The 20,927-nt window shown below is 41.8% G+C and overlaps 2 protein-coding genes and 1 non-coding gene across 5 annotated transcripts in view; 2 read left to right on the top strand and 1 right to left on the bottom strand.

The window, feature by feature from the left end:
- LOC111269436 (uncharacterized) overlaps window positions 1–8,534 on the bottom strand; it is a 100,975-nt gene extending 92,441 nt beyond the window's left edge. Inside the window, exons 1-2 of the mRNA XM_022849027.2 lie at window positions 5,010–8,534; window positions 1,821–1,950 (exon numbers count right to left, since the gene is read on the bottom strand). Coding sequence (XP_022704762.1) covers window positions 1,821–1,898 — 78 coding nt within the window. The 5' untranslated portion in view covers window positions 1,899–1,950; window positions 5,010–8,534. The remainder of the gene's footprint in view (window positions 1–1,820; window positions 1,951–5,009) is intronic.
- A 114-nt stretch (window positions 8,535–8,648) lies between these two features.
- Window positions 8,649–17,969, top strand: LOC111269439 (uncharacterized). 3 transcript variants are annotated; one of them, XR_002685766.2, is made up of 4 exons: window positions 8,649–11,134; window positions 11,422–11,861; window positions 16,657–16,740; window positions 17,777–17,969. It is a non-coding gene; the product is annotated as an uncharacterized LOC111269439 (transcript). The 3 variants fall into 3 exon arrangements; XR_015314590.1 differs by lacking the exons at window positions 16,657–16,740; window positions 17,777–17,969 and having other exon boundaries at window positions 11,422–12,191; XR_015314591.1 differs by lacking the exons at window positions 16,657–16,740; window positions 17,777–17,969 and having other exon boundaries at window positions 8,649–11,197; window positions 11,422–12,191.
- A 1,328-nt stretch (window positions 17,970–19,297) lies between these two features.
- LOC147752248 (uncharacterized) overlaps window positions 19,298–20,927 on the top strand; it is a 5,660-nt gene continuing 4,030 nt past the window's right edge. Inside the window, exon 1 of the mRNA XM_022849033.2 lies at window positions 19,298–19,847. Coding sequence (XP_022704768.1) covers window positions 19,674–19,847 — 174 coding nt within the window. The 5' untranslated portion in view covers window positions 19,298–19,673. The remainder of the gene's footprint in view (window positions 19,848–20,927) is intronic.

Genomic DNA, 20,927 nt, shown 5'->3' with positions numbered 1-20,927 from the left:
GGGTGAGGTGCTATGTAGGGCAAAGCATGTAGGTGCTTGGCTCACAAAAATAAGCCGTCTAAATCCATCCACACTTCGCATCCGTATTGACTCTGTCCGTCTAGCGCACTTTTGCTTGTCGCAGTGATCGTAGAAGTGGGCACACTGTCAGATAGTAGAGGAGACATTATGCCTTGTCCTCACGAAATCTTCGCTTTTTCTTTCACGTACTCTTGTTGATCTGGCAGTTGCGGGAGTAAGATACGACGCTAGAGATTAACATTGTCCGCAAACTGTGACACAACGAAAAGAAGTGTGACAGGCCTATTCCTAAATGTATGCCAATTATGTGTTTAGCGACATATTGTAGCAATCTAAACAAAGACAAAGAGGATAATGCTACGTAGAAACATCAGCAGTACCTGCACGACAATCGTTGTAGCAGGTTGCTGCGTTGTCATGTCAGGCCTATGTCCTGCACCAGCATATCACAGTCCTGTGTTTGTTAGCCTGCTGCGTCTGGCTTTTGTCTCGCGAAGAAAGGTAATAGTTCTTTTATACAGCCATGAACTGGATGCACGATGACGATGGCAGCTGTCGCCCTTGAAAATGATTGTGTTGTTACTTTACATCTTCCGATTGTTTACATCTCCCGCTGTCTGCTTCGTATTTATATTCGTTCTCGTTTATAACAACAAATGAATAACGCGGATATCGAGGAAAACTTCTATAGACATCCTCTTAAGTTAACTCTCACAGCGCTACATAGCAGTTTCGGTCATCAGATATCGTCAAGATATCAATTAAACAAAGTAACAATGTTATTTATGTGGTTGATAAGGGGGCGGATAGCTAAGTGACATAGGTCCAATGAACCAGACACGTACTACGTCACTTTATTTTGAATTTATGCCTTGAGTTGAACAGGCTGTGACGAAGCTGGAATGTTTTGACCACAAAATGTTTAATTTACTCACCTAACCATGAGCCAAGGACAGTACTCGTAAAATGGTTGTTATTCAAGCCGAATTGCATCAAACTCTGTGATAAATATGTCAGTCTAACAACATCGTCACAATATGTAAGATGCGCGAGAGAAGTACTCTGTCGAAACGTGTTTGCCCCGTATCTCTGTATATATATGGTTAGTAAAAGGTTTTCCCTGTCTATACATTTGCATATTACACAACCCATTGAGCGGCTGTAAACAATCAAATAGTCGTAATATTCCACAGTGTAAATGATATTCCATCTCCAGCTTGGTTAAACCAATTCGTCTGACGTGTACAGCCCTGCTGATAAACGATAGTAGTAAGTAGTGAGCCTTCTTTTACAGGCCCGAATAAATATACCAGCCGTTCCAAAACATTTACAGTTTTGCTCTTAAGCATTGCAAGTTTCTCACGATTACTTAACAAGGAAGATACGATTGATCAATGTACAATTTTTGGTTTGAATGTTTTTTTCCCAAGCAACAGGTCGATTAATACGTAAGTTTTCTGCGACGTTCCAACAAACGATACTTTCCATTTTCGTATTTCGTCATCTATTTTGCCAATACAATCAAGGTCAGTCTTGCAAGAAAGCATACATAGTAGGTAAGAAACTGAATTATCCATGCAGAGAAGCCACATTTGCCCGTCATGGAAGATAAGCTGATACCACGCAACGCAACTTAGTAAAACCGAAATGCGTGGCGTTTTTATCAGAAGCCCATCAGCAAAGCCACAAGATGCCTGCACGAGGCCATGCACATCCTAAAAACAACCAGCCTAAAAGTGCTCAGCATAAAGCACCTAAAAAAGAGTCACATTTTAAGTAGACGGCCACATAAAACTTACAGTTCGGCTAAACAGGAAAGAAGTATAGACGCGTTCATCTGGAACACTTGTAAAGTCTACCGAAGACCAAGACAACATGTACAACTTCGCTGCGGCGAGTTAGGGGTTTCTACGCCTGAATCCCCTGAAACTGAAAGTTTGAACTGCAGCTGTGAAAGGCGCCCTGATTCAGGAACATCCTAACAAATTATCTGTAAAATCGCCGCGTCCATCTTTGTCGTCCAACAGTTGTTGTATAAAACGCGATTTCAGTCTGGAAACGTAAACTCAATGTTTCAAGCTTTAGGTATGGCACCCCCTTTCGGTATCCATTCCATCCGGACGGGTGGCTTTTAGCACGAATCAACGTGTAGCTATGTTCGCACCTAGACCCACACCACCATACGACGTGTGCTTAAAATTAGCAGCCAAATACGTTACCTGCAGGAGATCCGATCTAGAACCCCCATTATCGCCAACTCGTCTATAATTAATTGCAGAGGCAAATTCAATATAAATTGCCCATAGATGGGTAAGTCTTAAAGCAGTTAAAACATCGTCTACGTCTAGTCTGACGGCGTCCCCGTCGAGCGGGAAAGAGGTGGATCTCCTTTCCATAGCGACTCTATTAGACTAACGGTTTTGTTAACGAACAAAGAACGTACACTTGGTGGAACAGGCCGGGACTCTCTCTATTATTAGCCAGACTATTGTTCAACAACTCTACCTAACAAGAGTCGTTTCTTCCAGCAGCAATAACCGCTATTGAGGATAACAATTCTAGCATATGTCTATAACATTCAGTGTGTAAATACGTTGTCATACGATGGCCTTTAGTCATCAGATTTTTTCAACAATTTTGGTAACCGTTTTTAATTTCAGGTAAAGGTAAACTTGTATACAAACGTCATTAAGGTGACCAGCATGGTTACTGCAATCTTCATCGACAACTAAACACGTTTTGGGCATGATTACTTATTGACAAGTAAGTTAACCTCGGAGGTTGAAATCAACGTATAGCCATTGAAGATTCTGATGACTGAGGGTATTGTACGACGAAACTGTAGGCCATAGTATATGTACAAGCAAAATTAGGGTGCTACGTATAAATATGTAATTGGTGACCAATGAAAACGTAACTAATATAATAGTAATTCAGTTACTTACATGTGCATATGTGTTACGTTCAGTTTATATACGTGAGCAAGCGACTTGGGTTTGTTAAGACAATGCAAAGACGAGTTCCTGCTTGCGTTTTTCTTTGTTGCCTATGTGTACGCTATGGCTACAGTATTTAATAGGGTGTGTTTTTCGTGGAGGTTCTAGGACTCTGTTAAGGCGACATTTTATACCTATCTTTGTCAGAGCCGAAATAACGTAATCGTTTTTTAATAGATCCAACGGTACAAAATACCATATCGATCTAGATATACGCAAGTATAACGACACTGCTTTGAACTTCATTTAATTTTTCAACTTTACTGCTGTTACTAACAGCTCGTATGGTGATGTACATTTTTTTTATCACTTGTTTAATTTAAATAACTAATTTCTTATAATGTGGGATTGTATGCTCGCAAAGTAGTTCACCCGGTGAGACTGGAAACAAAGCTTTTGCGTACACACCTATTGGAACCGGGTAATCCTTGAGAGCTCCGATATAAGAGGATTCATATCAGCTGTAAAGGCTTTAAAAATTATACTTTTCTCCATTATAGCTCTGCAGAATTTTTGTATTTATTCGATTTCCCCATTAGGCTAAAGCTCCAAAAGACTACCACAATAATCAGTTCAGCTTAAAGTGAGTTTATGACGTCTAACCGCGTTCTTTGCTTCTGATATCCTGTTAATCGTTATAGATGGTTTGTAAGACAGCGAGCGTGTTGCGTGTTTTGTGATCGGAGTAAGCCTGTCTACTGGCCTTCCGGCTGACCTATTCATGATTGACCTAGAACCGGTGGCCGACAACCGATGTCTGGACAGACCCTGGCAACGGCCTTTTTGATCCGACCTAGTTACACGACATTATTTTGAGTTACATTAACACCGTTAAGTGCTAAAGAGAATCTTTCAAGGCTCACTTTAGTCATAAAGTCACTTGCCTTACGGCTGTAACAGAAGAGCTTGCCGGTTTTTCCGGTATGGTCTGCCGGACGCAGTGATTCCATAGAGCGAAGAGACGGTAAAGCATACTCTGGCGTTTTTATTTTAAGAGGATTATCTGTTAGCGTACTTGCGTTTTGGATTTTCCATACCAGCACGGCTAAAGCGAGAGATCATGCGGCAAATACTTAAGCAGACGTCAAAGAACTTCGAGGTAAAACGGGCGCAGTTTCGGTTTTAAGTTCTGTTAAGGAACCGCTACTCGCTAACTCATCAGAGTAGTGAATTGCTATTATTAACTCATCTTATCATTTCTAACAGCGATGATGTTACGAGCTTGGGGAAGCTCTGATATAAAGTATGCATACAATTATTGTAAACAAGGGTTTCGAGCTGGGAAGAGTGATACTTATTGACAAAGAACCTTTCTTTATTTTTTTTTAGATTTTTTTCATTGAAGTTTATGCTGTTATACATTTATGTTTCGAATTTTATGGCCGGTATAGCCGTTAGGTATTCCACCAGAAGACTGGCTTTTAGCGCGAAACCAAATCTGTTTATGGCCGGGGTCGAACCTTGACCACAACGTGTTCCAGCTTGCAAAAGCGTGCCTTTCCGTTGTTAAATTCTGAGTTCTTTGAATTACCTGTAAAGGTAAACACCTTTCTTGGAAGTTTCAAGGCAAGGCAGATTCAGCAAGCCATACAGGCCCCTAACGCCATTGGCCCATATATATATGACAACAAGGCCGTTTATATACATATATATCTATGCTGCCAATCCTCGCCCAAGACTAGGATATCTAAAATGTCTAATTGTTGGGAATAATTTCAAAGATATAAACTTTCTGAACGATGTCTATAGCTCAGCAGCTATAATTCAGATAGACACGAAAAAGCCATAAGTACTTTGAGGAAAATTTGAATTTGTACATTGTCTTTAGGACATCGTTTACCAACGTCAAAGGTTCCACGTTTCCCGCACGCGCTATATTGAAACGCACTAAGGTTTTCGATTCCCACGAGAACAAATTGACATAACAGTGCTCTAGAATTATCCAATCCTCTATGTTTCACCTCAGACAAATTTTCAGTGCCGTAAACCTACCTTTTTAGCAAACTTGACGGAAAATACAGGTTATTCGCAGTACGTATGAATGTCAAACCCCCGATACCTATGTAGTTCGGGCCTGCTCGCTGTAGATTTCGGTTTTTATATCACTATGTATCACATTATCCTTCCTACGGGTTTTGTGTTTGTCGAAATACGCTAACTTCCCTATTAACTTGTTGCAATAATAACAACAACAACGAATCGGCAACACGAACGAAGCACAGGATCACGCACATACACGCTAACACACACACACACACACGGATTCTCTTCACTTTCCCACACGGGTTAAGTTACTTTCACATATGAAAACAGCAGGAAAGATAATTGGTAGATAGCAGTATAACGATATTGATTGCAGATAATGACTTCCGAGTAAAATAAATGTTTACTTGAGCTGCCTATGGGAACCACGGTTTATGATAGGCAAAGACTCACGCAGGATCAAAAAGGATGACAACTATCAAGATGATCCACGACTATTTGACATGGTTCATCTGTTATCGACGGCCGTTGAGGATAACCAAGCACACGGGTCGGGTTGCTTGCCGTTTGTCCCGAAACGTGTTGTTGGAACGTTCACCAGCACGAAATGAGTTGAGTGGCGAAAATCAGCAAAAATATTTTCCTGCTACGACGTGATCTTTTGTTTTCCTCGTCCTCTTCCGTGTCGCCTTTTCTTGCGCGAGTTCGTCCATTGATCGTACGTCTGAAAGCATACCGCGTTCATGCAGGGGTACACGATTTACCTCACTGGTAATAATCAGCGTATGGAACTACATGCGATGCGTTACGTTCGATTCATTTGGTCAAATCTGCTTCGTCGCTTGCGGTATTATTCATCAATGTTTTTGTCGCTTGAAACTGCCACTGCCGCTGCCGCTGCCGCTGCCGCTGATGTCGCCTGCAGGAACGGTAGTGGTGACTTCTTGAAAGGAAATATCGCAGTTATAGATTGACACCATCGACAGACAGGTGTTGAACGCGTTCTTACTTAGAACCCCTTTTCCTCCTTTCCATTTTGGTGCTTAGCGTCAGATGTGCGTTGCACGCTGTGTTCAGGTGGCGTCGTTCTCGTTTAAATCCAACTCGAAGCAGATATCAGATGACGCGTGAGATAAAATCGGTAGAAAAAAACGATGCCTTTCGCAGAAACGGTCCGGCTCTGAAAACGATCACGATGGTGGTGCTGAGGAGGATGATGATGGTGATGACCTGCTGTTACGAATCGGCTAGAAATCGGTGCTTCGGCCCTCGCCACTCTCGGTGGCATAACTGATGTCATTTCATCACATTCATGGCGTCACCCGATGCAGAACTAAACACAGTTATAATTATCTAGACATAGTGGTGGAGACGACGTACGACCTTGTCGAAACAAGCATAATCCACCACAAATAGGATCACAGCAATGCTGCCCTTACGAAGGATTCTAGATGGCAGTGTAATACTCATGGCGATTACCTATTTTGTATAGGTCAGCCTTATTTCGTATCTGCTATCAAGGTAACTGACTATGGCGATGCATAACTTTGTTAAATGTCTTTTATTGCGATAGCATGTCCTGAGCAGGGTTGGGGCACATCAACCGCTGCGACGTTCAGGGGACCCTGCGACAGAAACCCTATTGTTAAATTTGGCCGGAATATACTTGATTTGCGCCGAGTTCTCGTGTGCGCGTTTTGCTAGCTAGCGAGCACTGTCGCTATTGTCGATGCTGTTTTGCAACAAGCAGAAAATACACTCTTTTCTGTTAATTCGGTTTCGTTCGAGTTATTCTGTTCAGATTTGTTGCTATAGCCACAATTTCCGTCGCCACTGCACTGACTCCTGTCGCTGTAATCAACCGCTCATCGTTCGATGTTTCGCGCACCTCGACGACTACAGGCGCAGTCGTTACTGCCACAGTGATCTGGGAGAATATACCGAGTGAGTGAGCGAGCGACGGACGGACGGACGGACGGCCGGTCGGCCGGCCGGTCGGACGGACGGACGAGTGGATAAAGGAGCGCCTCGATGTGGTGGCTGCCGGTAGCTCTCGGCAGCAGCGGCGACAGCTGCTGCCTTTAAACAAAACCCAGCCGCCACAACGTCGGAAAGCCGGACCTGCTATCGGAGCACCTACCAGCGGAGCACGGGTACTGCCGTGGCTACGGTGCGCCGACGAGACGAGCGCGACGTGATGATCGTTTTCTCATCAAACGCTCGCTGCCCCTCTGGCAGGAGGCAAGCTGGCTGGCTGGCTGGCTGGCTGGCTAACCGTTGACGGCAAGCATTGTAAGTAGTCGTCGTAGTAGCGATCGTGGTAGCAGAAGCACTAGTAGCGTAACTCATCGCGAACAGTCAGGCAAAAAGGTGACAGATACAGCACAGCAGGCGGCGGGCGCCTTTTCAGTTCTCTACAGATGGTCCCGGGTAGTGACTTGGACGGAATCCATTCGCTCCAACGATGTCGCAGTTGCCGTCGCCACCGCTATCATTAGCGCTGTTCGCCATAGCTGTTTCTACGTAGAGGGAAGTTGAAGAGCGCGAGCAACGACGGCGGGGCCGCCGATGAAGCCAACACTTCGGCTTGAGCAGATCTGCGAACATCGGATACGATACACGTAGAGGCGGCAGCGGATTTTTACGTCGCTTAGAGAAAAGTCACTAACTGTTTACTGCAAAATCATACGTGTTGCCAGAAACAACCAACCTTATTGCTGCACCATTCGGACGACGACAACGACGCCGGTCGTAGCGGCGAAAAGTACCAATCGTTGGATAAAAGCCATTGGCAAACATTTGCTTTCGTCTCACTCATTTTTTTCTATTCCGTTGATTCGCGATCATTGTCGACTATGTAACAACGATGAGCAAAGCAGAATATACGAGCTGGGGCCGTCGAGGCTGCCGACGGCAGTGTTGCCGTTAAATGCGCGCTTCGTCAAACGGCAACGGAACTTGCTGTCAGTAGCAGGATGACCACAAAATTGTGAATATTATTATTGTTAATGTTTACTATTGGGTAACAAAGAACAGGAACGAACGACGGACGGTTTCGCTTTGTTGTGACTGAAAAAGCACGTGGAAGCGACAGTGTTAAATGGCCCGTTACAATAGAGTCGAGTTGAGCTCGTAGATAGATAAAAACAATTAATTGAAGTTGAAAAACGTTGTGCACTCCAGTGATACGTTTGACTTAATTGTTGTACTATACGCACATGTTTTAAGCATGTGTTTACATATATGTATAAATTACGATTACCATATGATATATAAATGCCGCGTAGCTTTAGGCAATTGTTTAACGACCGGCTATGATCAGCGCCAGTGGTCACGTTTCTTTTTTTGTCGCCAATTGCTTTTCGTTAAGCTAAACCAGTGCCTTTGATCAGGATGATGATGACATTCGATCAGCAGTAGTGCATTATAGACCAGCATCGATCTGAGACCGTCATCGTCACACCACTCGCCGGCTTTCTGGAGTCGTCCAACAATGAACGTTTTTAAGCACACTCTACACGCATTTGGAACGTGCCTATATATATATATATATATATATATATATATATATATATATATATATATATATGCGCAAATGTGACACCAGTGTTAGACATAGATGAGAAAGCTTTCAACCTACATACGTCTGTCTTGCTTCTTCCTCGCCGACCCAAAAACGAACGTTTTAGAGAGAGCGAGTTTCGCGATGACCAAGTCGTACGATGTTGACACAGGTATCAAAGAATCAGATCTACTGGCCAGTGCAGCAGCAATATAGGGCCAACATGTGACTGATCCGCGTCGCAGAGCCGCAAGGTCTTGATCCTCTCTTCTCAACGTCATAACTTAAGGGCTTAAGGATAATTGCCGACAACGACGGCACCAACCATACGTATTACAGCATCAACGGTATCTCTGTAGACACGGATATTTTGAGCGTATAAGTACCTGCGTGTATCTGCTTTGTGGCTTTGAATATTTTTTAGCTCCTCATGCCCACTTAGTTGACTACTGTTGCTTGACCACATATTGACTCCTCACTGACGGTTCCCTCATAGATGCCAGCAGTTCCCCCTACTGTATAGTGATAGGCACAGTCGCCGCCCGGTTGTTTTGCCTGCGTCCTACCGCCTTATCAGCACTGGCAGTGAAGAAACAGGTCTCGTGGTGTCTGCGCGCTCCTTTACTCGTTCTCGTCCAGTACAGTAAGTCCAATACTGCGTATAGATGAATCATTTACGACCGTATGACAAATGTGCGATAGCAGATTACTGCTATGGGAGACACAGCAGGACAAGCAGCGCTCGCGGTCGTCAGTGTCGATTGTCATCGTTGGATTTGGAAACTGCGCCGGTAACACACAAACGCAGCGATGACGAGTCGCTGTTGCTGCTGACGACGTCAACACTAGGAGATATACCCACAAACGGGCACACAAAGCTGCCCAGGAAACTAAGTGAGCGTGCCGCTAAATAGTGGAGGAGTATGAACAGCGTTTGCTATGAATGAGCTCCGTCGAGTCCGTCCATACGCCACATCAAGCGAAAACTGTGATCATTGTAATAGCACGTTCCATTGTCAGCCGGGTGGTAGCGCTGATAAAACAGGCCGACCGCTATAAACGTAACGGCGGAAGTCTAAGCAGTATCGAACGGAAGTAAAAGCAGCCTGTAAGGTGGATATTTGAGGAGTCCAGCTGATATGAATGTCCTGCTGCCTTCTCGGCTGACGGTGCTACAGCTTCAAATGTTTGAGAGACAACAGACGGCGGTAATCACTACCGCGTTAATTTCACAAACACAAGCACGTTTGATACACAGTTGCTGTTGTTCTACTTTGTTCTGTTTTATTGATGTTAGTTTTTTTTTTGCTTTGTCCCAAACTCTCTATTTTACTATGAACGTTTTCGAGCGCGCTGGTTCGAAAGACAGAAAGAAAGAAACTACTTATTTGACTGATACTCCCGTCTCTTACTACTCGCACAGGGCATGATGGATTGGCCACGTGCATTACATCCTGCCAGAACTACTGAGAGATACAGAGACATTGTGGCGCGCGAGATGCTAACCTCCTCACTTTTAGGCGGCAAATGGCGCTCTTCTTTGGGCAAACGGCTATCGCTCTTTACTTGACGTAGGCAGGCTTTTGACACGACGTGACGTTAGACGACGTTAACGAGATTAATTGAGAGCCCCATCTACGAGTGTGTGCGCCAACATCTATAGACTAAAATCGAGGTTTGGGAACGCGCTGTCGCATAGATGGCGTGTCCGCTGGTGCGCACATAGCTACTCACCAATCCGGCTTGTTTAGACAGAAACCGGAAAAAAAAACACCAGTTTACGGACACGATTGTACCGATTGAACACATCCATGTGCGTAGAAAGAGAAGAAGACTGCAGCGGGGGCAACGACCATTGGCACTGTCACTCCTTCGCCTACCCAACGAGAACCGCGTTGGGGTCCAGAAATCAGGAGCAGGCACGCTGGGCGGTTAGGGGCGCGCATGGGAACGGAAAGGCGCAGGCTAACCTTGTGTCTTAGACAGGGAAGGCGGAGTAACGCTAAGCCACAGGGTCGGATGTGGGGCAGCTGTAGTTCGAGCTATTCTGGATAGGCAAACGCTATTTAACTAAAATGATTGGGACGAGAGAAGGAAGGAGCTACATGGGAAAGGAGTGGGCAAGGGAATTCTGGGAGAGGGCTGAAAGGTTGGGGAACACAGAAGAGCACGTTAATGGGGTTTGCCTCGGCCAAAATACGACGGCATGAACGAACGCGACGGTGGCTCCACCTGCCGACTCCGCAGCTCAACGTTGCACATCCACGTATAAAGGAATCCTTTTTAGATATTCAAGTCGTACATGCTTAATTTTTGCACTGACACCCAACGAGAGACGGCCACAGACTATACGTTTATAGACGCAACATGATAGCACCAAGCCATGGCTTAAACCGCTCCGCGTGTCTTACCCCCTCCATTGCCACAGTTCGAAAATAGCAGGCCTCTAGTAAACTTCGGAAAAAAGAAGAGGTTAACGAACGACCTTTACTCTGAGGCCACGGATACTGACCTGGGTGAGTGAGTGAGCGGGCAGAAGCTGACGGACATCGACTTAGTGGACGGCTAACATGTAGGTCTCCTTAAGTGTATCTAAAAATTGCGGTAATCATTCTTACTGATACTAGCTCTACTGGTAAGTATTTTGAAGCTAGATGACCATACGCATTTATTATAGAAATGAGCGACTATAAAATTAAAGGCTCAAAGTCTGATCATTCTCACTTCTGTTATAGTATTTGTACAGATGAATTTGACGAATGTCGTTGATCGTCATCTTTAATTTTCTTAAACTATATCAAGAATACATAGTGGTTTGTAAGCGTAAACATCAATAAGAAATATTAATCTACGTTGCAGGTAAACAAAGTAGATATACCCGCATGTGCCTTGGATTACTCCAGCATCATTGAGCCCTAGAAGCGTTTTTATCTTAAAATGGGACTGATGTTTAAAAATAGTAAATAAAGTATTATCTTGTACTTCTACTTTAATTCCTCATCTTCAGGATGGCCATGATAATAATGAAATGTGTTGGCACCAAAGATCCGAACGAGCCTTTTCTTGTGCATTTGCTCTTATCTAAAAGCTATTCTACTAGTTTCTAGTCGTTTTATTAATCCCTAAGCAAAGTAGTTAATTAACAAGGCCTTTAATGCCGAATGTTTAATTCAATTCGATGCCCACTTACCAGTATCTAAACTAAGCAACGCTAGAACAATGCAAACGTGCCAATCCCAGTCAAAAAGATCTGCAGTTCCAGAATATTCCATCAAGAGAGAACCTTCCAACTACTATAGGTAGGACAAAATGAATTTTTGCATTTTGAACATTCAAAAATAAAAAAAATAACTAAGTATGAAGTTTAGCCAACGGTGCGCAGCTCTATTTTCAACTATCTTTTCAAGCATTTGATTCACTGCAGTGATTCGAAATCGTTTGTTCTTTACACCCGATGTATTTGGAACATCTTAGGAACCATTCTAAACCTTCTTTTGTCTTAAAACTTTGTTTACTTTTTATGAATGGTGCCAACAATGCAAGACATCCCAGAACCTTTCCTGCGATGTTAGCAAACGGGTGGGAAGAAAACAGATTATAAAATCTCCGTAAAAAAAAAAATGACAAAATTATGACCGATTTTTGAGCAGATCATTTTAAAAATGCAAGATATTTTAGAGTTCTCGTCAGATCCTATTCCTGATGCAAAGCTAGTACGCATCCTATCGTTTCCTTTCAGTTGAGGCTCAACTTGGTTAATTTCTGAAAAAAGATTGTAGAGCAAAACAGAGTCCAAATAAGTGCAGCGGTACTCCAGAGCTTAGACTTATCGTATTTTGTAGCACCTTTATATCAATATTCGACCTACTATATTTACAATATGGTACCTATTTTAGGATACCTTTCGTAACAAAAAAACTAGTTGTATTTTTTGTACATGAACCTCTGTACCATTTGTTTTGTAGATTGTACGAACGCTGTAGGCAATTTATCGTTGGACCTTTTTTTAAAAAAGTATTATACGACCGTTAAAAGCGATAGACCACTTGCACACTCATATATTATTCGCATATTAGTTTATAAATAACTTACTAATTATATATTTAGCTTTTTAGAGCTCCTAGGCTGATAAATAAATCGTTTCTTCATCACTGACCGGCGTTAAGGCTCCTGCGCATGCACCCATATCGAAAATAGATGTACCAAACTGGATAATAGTTTTAGAGGAAATGGCGCTTACCCACTTGATGTCCTAGATATAGAAGCTGTGCTCCGTTCTTGCACACGATACAAAGTACATGCCGATGACCTTAAACTATGCCGTCCTTCTGGAAAACCACTTACCTTATAAATGGCTACACAAAGCGTGTCTTCATGGTGCTATCAACACGAGGATTAATCTTGCTACCAAATCTGTTGTCCTATCTTTAACAGATGGACCACGAAACATTTTAAACGGAGACGTCACTCCTGTGGTCGATATATAAGATACCTTTGTATAACTGCAGCGCCTACGTTATAGTCTAACAGAGATGTAATAATCCACAACTCTGGTCGGTGCAATGATATTTCGTTGTTTCATAATCAAAAAACCTACATGTTCGATTAAGTTTTTTAGAAGTCTAGTTTAACCAAAATTTTCATCCTGTTATGACATTTGGCAGCCTTAACCAAGGAAGACACATCGAAGTTCTCGCGTATGCCTAATTAGAAATTGTCCGCCACATGGTCACGGGATAGTAATATCAATGAACAAATCATGATCTTTTCTCATCTCCTAGCGCCTCGTGACCATGCAGAGGTCCGCATGGCTAATCCTGTCGTAGGTCTACGTAATCGTGTCTTGAAGTATTTTAATCCAAATAAAAATGGACAAGCTGTAACAACGATTACTGTAGTTAGCACCAAAAAAAATAAACAATATGTTCAAGCAGCCAATTTACAACGCACGGTTATTCCAGTCAATGCGGTATAAGTTTTACGAAAGCTATGTTTCACGTCGATTTCAAGTTTGATGGTATGATGATCCTATGTACAAGCGAACTTGTCAGTAACATACAAATTGCTTGTTTAGCCATCTAAAAATTTCTCGAAGCTGTTTAAAATGTCGCCCACACACGGGTTATTCCACCGGATAACAAAAACTAATGCAAATCTATAGCTTACGCAGCTAGCCCTCAAAAATCAGTTCTGGTAGGGCTATTATTTAAGTGGCCACACTGCCGGTATTGTCTAAATTTACGATGCCACTAAAATGTTATATCAAGGGGCAACTGAATGACCCTAGAGAATGGAGCTCTTCGCAACTCGGGAACGGTAGATGTCTTTTACAATTGCAACCCATTACAATATTTTGCATATTCACCCATGCATACATATATTTCTGGGCAAACAACTAGTCCAAATGGGCATACACCTCGTGCAAATATTATAGCTTTATAACTTTTAAATGACAAGATTGTTTTCAGGTAGTCCCAAGAGCACTTTGAGCTCCGGATACTAAACATGACGCCTTTTTTTTATTGGCGAATCGTTATGTGACCGTTCGATACACGTACACGGTCGGTCAAAATGAGCAGCGATGCTAGAATCCAATATCAGAGGGGGCATCTCTTCGCTGATTTCACACAAGTAAATGGTTTTTAAATGTTCGGACCTCCTGTCAGTTTTCACATCTAAAATATATTTTTTTTCAGGATTAAAGCAGTACTAAAATGTAAATAGATGTACATGTAAAGTGATGATGTTAAAGCTCAAGTTGATGATCTTATACATCAATATAAGGCTGCCAGCAGCATGGTTATACTAATGAGAATTCTAGGATAATCCGAGCTAACTTAAATTTGATAATTTCGGCCAAGCACTAGGTCAGGCATGTGGGATACGTTACGGCCAAACCCAACCTCTAAATATTGCTCGCATTTATGATCGACTTTGCTATCGGGATTTTCACAAAAATACGAACGTGTTATTAAAAAAAATTCTACATCTGTAGGCGAATGTGACAAGTGAAAATAAGTTCGAACAACTTGATGATGTGCAGAAGAGGTGCGCTCGTACCGAACGAGATATGTTCATGGCATTTCTGCATGACTCAACCAATGAACACAGGATCTTCAGTGCCATAGATAACCAATAATTTAGAGAGTTCAAGTAACCGTATGATTTCAACTTTGGGCGAGAAAGGTCATTAGACTGTCTTTTCGTTGTATTAAGCTGTTAACGGCTTTCGTCGCGGAGACGCGGTAAAAGATTTTTTTTTTGTTGAAACTTAATGAATTTGACTTAGAATAGTTAGTTCCAACGCGATGATGCTATCAGTCATTGGGGACTCGAAGAGCCGAAGCTATTGAAACAAACTACTGAAAAAAAAACAGCGAACTGGTAAACGCACAATTTGCCACGAGGCATTCTCACCATAGTGGAAAAGTCCATAAGGCGATGCCTTCAACAATTGGGAAGCTAAAGGGTTCACTCTACATGACATACTGAAAATTATGCCCGACTCACGTAAAAAATTATTTAAAAAATTGCACTCCCAGGTTAAGAAACGCTCGCTTAAGTGATATCTATCTAAAACGCAACGGCAAACACTTCCATTTGTAAGACTGTCTTCATATTGTTCAAGCTGGTATCTTTCATTACAGTTTCACATTTGAGAGATTGCGAACAAACGGCACTATAAGGTGGGCTTATGTGGAACTCATACACATTAGAGCTTATACCATAACGTTTTCACAAGCAAATCCTAATGGCCAGCTTTTTTCAAGTTATAAATTTAACGCTAGCAAACCTAAGCACTAATTATTATTATCTATATAATCAATGGCATAATAAAGCAGAAGGAGGCTAATATGTGATTTTCGTTTGCCGTATTTGTAGTATAAGCTCGTTCAGTTTAAAGTTAGAAACACGTGATTATAATATTTAAAAATGGCACTTTTTCAACATGGCCACGCACATTGTGCTTCTTTTGTTTTAAAAGGTGCACACGTACTTTTTATTTGAGAGAGTTCACTCGGAAAGCACTGTTCGGACTTCTAGTGAACAAATGGCAGTGAAAGGTAGAGAATCATTTACGATTACGAGTTCCCGTCTTGGAACTACTGTGGCGGAGGTAACTCTAAGATAAGCTTTGTTTTTTATTTATGAAGGTTCTATTAGTGGAAGAACCGTGAGCCGTTGGTTTAAAAACTTCTAGAAAAAAATCTAGAGACGTTTGTGCCTCGTTGCTGTCACGTTACAACAGTAATTCGCTTCTGCACTAAATTGTAATCTGTAGTTAAAAATGGGTTCTCTACGATAAACGCAAACAATCGCATCAATGTATGGACGCAGCAACCTGGCGGAACAGCTTATAGCGTTCGTTTGCCAGTCTAGTACAGATAATATTCACTGCAGGTATTGATGAGTCACAGTTCAGCGTTCACCCCCCTGAAGTCTACCATTAGCAAGTGGAAAACTCAAGCAACTAAAATTTACAAAGGCTAACGACCGCTCACTTAGCCCGATAGCGTAAATCTCAACATGATGCACGAATTACCGGAATGGAGATTTTAAAAATTTAATAATATTCAAGTCAACAAAAGAACTTTTCGATTCTTAATCGCTGTTGTTCTTCGGTCATGATTTTTGGTAGTTTACATCTTGTGATCAGGCGCAGGAGATAGTACGTAATAGCAAACGACTTTTATTTAATCGTCAGCGATGCTTATGAAAGCACTGCACTACACATTCAATGAAAAACCTTCAAAACTTTTTTTCGTTGCTACCGCATCTGGTAGAGTTCTCTCCCTCGTGAGATTCGGTCAGTCAACGCAGTGCAAGAATACATAATGAGAGGAAAATGTGCAATACGCAAATAACATGAAACCCGGATTGTTACTCGTTATTAAAAGGTGTACTTATTTTAAGCTGTTACTTAATTTATTATTGTAACAATGCTATAACATTGCAATGAACATAACGTAAAATTCTCTGTGCAATTCGTTATTGATTATCGTTATTTTTTTGTGATAACTTAAAGCTTATCAGACCGCAGCTGCGTAATCAAACCAAAAGTTTGTAACTTACATATTCTTGAATATTTGTTAGAGTCTACAGGCGCCACTATCCATAGACCCTGTTCTTAACCGATACTGGGTTGCTGAAGGTGTATCGACAGTGTTGAGTCAAAATGTAAGTATTTCCTTTTATAATTTAAAAATGATTACCCAATTAAATATGCACCATGTTGATTAATGGCTTTCTGCGATTTCTCTGACAATTCCATAATCCCTTCACTGCAGAACTTCTTTTTGTGATGTTTTGACGAAAAACTGTAACAAGCGATATTAGATCCTTCCATTGAAACTAAATTGACATCATTAAACGAGTTCTGCAGAGATAAAAACAAAACGGATGCATTGGAGTTTCCCATCTAAGTTCACGCAGTTTTTGTCTGACAGATGAAGTTGTATGTGCTCTGACGATGTCATAGTCAAGCCTCTCCTGTTCACTAGTGCCAGTCGATTTTCTCTAAGCATTTGTTATAATTTTATTATTTAGTTATTGACGATAGAAATCCGGATCGATCGTTTTGCCAGACGGCAGTAACTCATAACGTACGATTTTTTTTTAGTCACATCAAACACATAGTTTCACCTTCTTTGGTGCCAGCCAGGGTTGTACCATAGATTGCTGAGCACATTTTTTTTATTTACACAATATTGCCGTGTGTGATCCATGTTTCAACACGTGAGATGAAGCGCTTTAGAAATGGCTTAATTTCGAATTTTTTGCGTTTCCGTAGAGTTTCGCTTATGAAAACATGCCGGAGTAAATTCGTTTGCGTCAGTTCGTATGACAGTCAAACATCAAGATTTTTTTGTAGCTAGCTTTTTTAATTGGTTTAAAACTACTTAATGATAAATGTTTAGTTCCTATTATGGCTACTCACGTGTCGGTTTTGCTCAACTTTCGCAATCATATCATTGGCCGACCGCTACGAGGGGCATCTTTCAAATTGAAATTTCCACGACAAAGGCGACGCTACCATCTTTGGGCCGTTTTTTTATGATAACGCATATAGCCAAAAAAAGCACTAATTTTTTTGATGTAACTGAGCAGTATTTCTACCTGGTAAAATATAGTATTAATATTGCAAATTTCTTATTTTTGAGACTCTTTATCTTAAATCTGATCAAACAACTTATTTGCTACTGCCAAATCTCAGCTTTCAGTTGACAGCAGCGCGGCCCGACGCAACTCATACTACCTTAAATAGGTAACTTCATAGCCATCTAGGTAACAAAACGGTCAATATGTTCATCAAAAGTCTTAGCTGGTGTAAAAATTGCAAGCATAAAAAACAAAAAAACCCTGCGGTTCGTGATTGAGTTATATACAATAAGCTAAAAATATATTCTTCTGCCACAAAGCATAGACAAAAACGTTTTTATTATTTCAGTAATTCAATTGTTAATGACTGGACTTTAGTTCATATTTTAAGGGAGAGAGAGGGGGGGGGGGGGATAATTAGAATTTTTTGTATGCACAGTTAAAGAAGTAATTCGCTTTCATCAACGCGCATAAATATAGTTCATATAGTGCGCAATTTCGCTTACCACAAAGCAATAGCAGCAATCGAGTTTAAATCATTCGCGCGAATTTGGCTGCTTTAATAGATGTGATACTCTCGAAAGCATTTGGCGATAGCAGCGCCAAGCCAAACTCAAACGATGCGGCAGCAAACTTAGACAAATCTGTCAGGCGCTAGCCAGGCAAGCTGACAGCATCTGAGACAGACGATCGATTCGGGAAGCCTTTTTCTGTGCGAGTTCCTCAGCACTCTCTAACGACAGCTTGGGTCCCCTAGCAGGATAAAGATTATGCATAACTACGTATTTGCTAACAAGCTTATATTAAAAAACTACTAGAACGATTTCATTAAAAGAAACGATATAAACACCTGAGGATATAGTTCAGTTAAAAAGCAATTTATTTAAACGTAGAAAAACCCGAGGAAACACAGTTTTTTTTGTCGTGCTACAAACGCATACATTATTGACACTGAGATTTACTACTAAAATAATAGTGGATAGACAATATTCCAAAAACGGCTTTAATCAATACGTGTATGTCTTTGGCGTTAATAACTTATCCTTGTTTTTCGCGTTCGTATTACTGATATATATATAATAAACAAAACCCTTTGAACTACCTATATGCCCAAGTGACACTTTCGTTCAGTGCTAAATACGATATTCGGTTAAGTTTATTGTTCCATTGCTTCTACTAATTACTAAGCATCAACTTGTATCTAGAATTAGGTTTACCACTATCTGCTGCAGTGAAAAGAAAGAGAGCAACTCAAAATCATAACAATAGCAATCATTATGGTAATATTTCAACATTTTCCCCAAATAACTTCATGTATATGATTGGGTCAATAACTGCACGAAGCCGATCGGGGTCTTTTCGTCGCACGTGAGCATATTCTCGTTGTGCGTATGTGTTTAAGTGTGTATGATACCCATCAACGCAATTTAAGTACTGATGTTTACTTAAATAACATTCCACAAATGGATTACATAACTGCTATAGACAATATCTGCGCTACGGTCTGTTGAACGATAAACGCGAGAGTTCATTAATGCATCCATTCAGTCCGCTGTTACCAACAAATGGTCGCCTATCGAGGCTGGTTGCCGCTTGAATTTTCCCGCCAACTGCTCGGTCGCTTAACGGCCATTTTGGATCGTGAGCTTGTAGCATCTCCACTCCGCTGGTGTGTGCATCGCCTCGGCGAAGAGTGCTGCCCTTAGCAGAGGTGGATTTCTTTGTATCTTGAAGACTAATTCATGAGGCTATTGCATAGCTATTTTCATTGGAAGGAAAATATTACGCTACTTAATTGTATTGCATGGTGACCATCAACACGTTTTGCCAAATCCAACTGTACAGTTGTTTTAGGGGTGTGTAGCAGCTACGATCTCAACGAGGCAGCAGACGGGCGGTGGTGTGGCGTAGTCGTAAACACCCAGACTAATTGCTTGCTGCTGCTGTTGTTAGTTCGGCCGTTGAAGACGACTACGTCAAATCCCCTTTTTTTTCATCAGCAGGGGTCAATCATGACTCAAGACCAGTCAGGCCGAAAACGGCTGAACGAGCTACGCGTTGTGGACCTCCGCAACGAGCTCGAACGCCGAAGTCTCAACACAACCGGCGTCAAATCGGCATTGCTTGAACGTTTGCAGAGCGCTCTCCGAGACGAAGGACTCGACCCTGAGACACATGAATTTGAGGTGAGTGCATTTTTGAAGGTAGGTGGTTTTCAGGTGCTAGTATTTCCAATTGGGTGGGCAATGCATTTGGGTGCGACCCAAAACAATTGCTCTCTCTATCTCGATTGTTGGAATGGCGCCTATGTTGGTGTATGTGCAGATCGTGACGGTATAGGCTAAACAAAGTTGCCGTGATGCTCAGTGAGTAACATGTTTGCCTGCTAATCTTAAGGGCACGTGGTGTAAGATCGAATTCGGGCACAGATACACTTCGTTTCGTGCTGGAAGCCAGCTCTACGAGGGAATGTTTAACGACTGTGCCGGACGGAAGACTTGAAACATTTCGTTTAGGCTAAACATGCTTGAGCGAGGTGAATGTTTTGCCGGTCTCTCGACGGGGCTGTCCTTGTTGTGGCCCTATGGCACATTCCGATAGGCATAGTGGTTTTCCGGCACCATAACGACATAAGCTATGCTCCGTAAAGCATAGGATATATTGTGTGATTCTGATAGTTCAAATTTTGTACGTCACTGTCTACGTGTTGGAGGGTAAATAGCTCTAGTAGAGTTGCTTAGTGTGTTAACTTACAGCCTAAGTAACGACAAGCTGATGCCTGCTCTCGCTGAACGTTATTCGATACACTATATTATGACCATTCATGTGCCATAGAACGATTCCACCACCATCTGCGTGCTGTGATCAATAGATTTACTATTTTTTCAAACTTCATAGTTTTTATTTTTTTTTGTGTTCTTTTGCCTACGTCTGTAAATGGTGTTTTTTAATTTCGGAGACCGACAGGGCCAGTTGGCTGCACAAGGCTATCGTTACGCCAATCTGCTGCGCTAATCATCACATAATATATTGAACACCCCGATTCTATTCCATGCACTCCGATGTTTATGGCTCATTCAGTCTCGAGCGCGTGAACACAAAATTGGTGGATATGTAACCATTATACTGTAATTATCAAAATAAGATTCTCAATATCATGTTATGTTCGCTGTATTGATCAGCTGCACGTTTATTCTCGTTACAAGCACGAAAACAGTATTGTTAACGTACTCAGTTTCCTTTCCGTAAATCGATGCTCAGTAATA

This window comes from Varroa jacobsoni, unplaced genomic scaffold (genome assembly GCF_002532875.2).
Source record: "Varroa jacobsoni isolate VJ856 unplaced genomic scaffold, vjacob_1.0 scaffold_1386, whole genome shotgun sequence".
Lineage (NCBI taxonomy): Eukaryota > Metazoa > Arthropoda > Arachnida > Mesostigmata > Varroidae > Varroa > Varroa jacobsoni.
The sequence above is the reverse complement of the archived record's forward strand: the minus strand, read 5'-3'. Positions and strand labels throughout refer to the sequence as shown.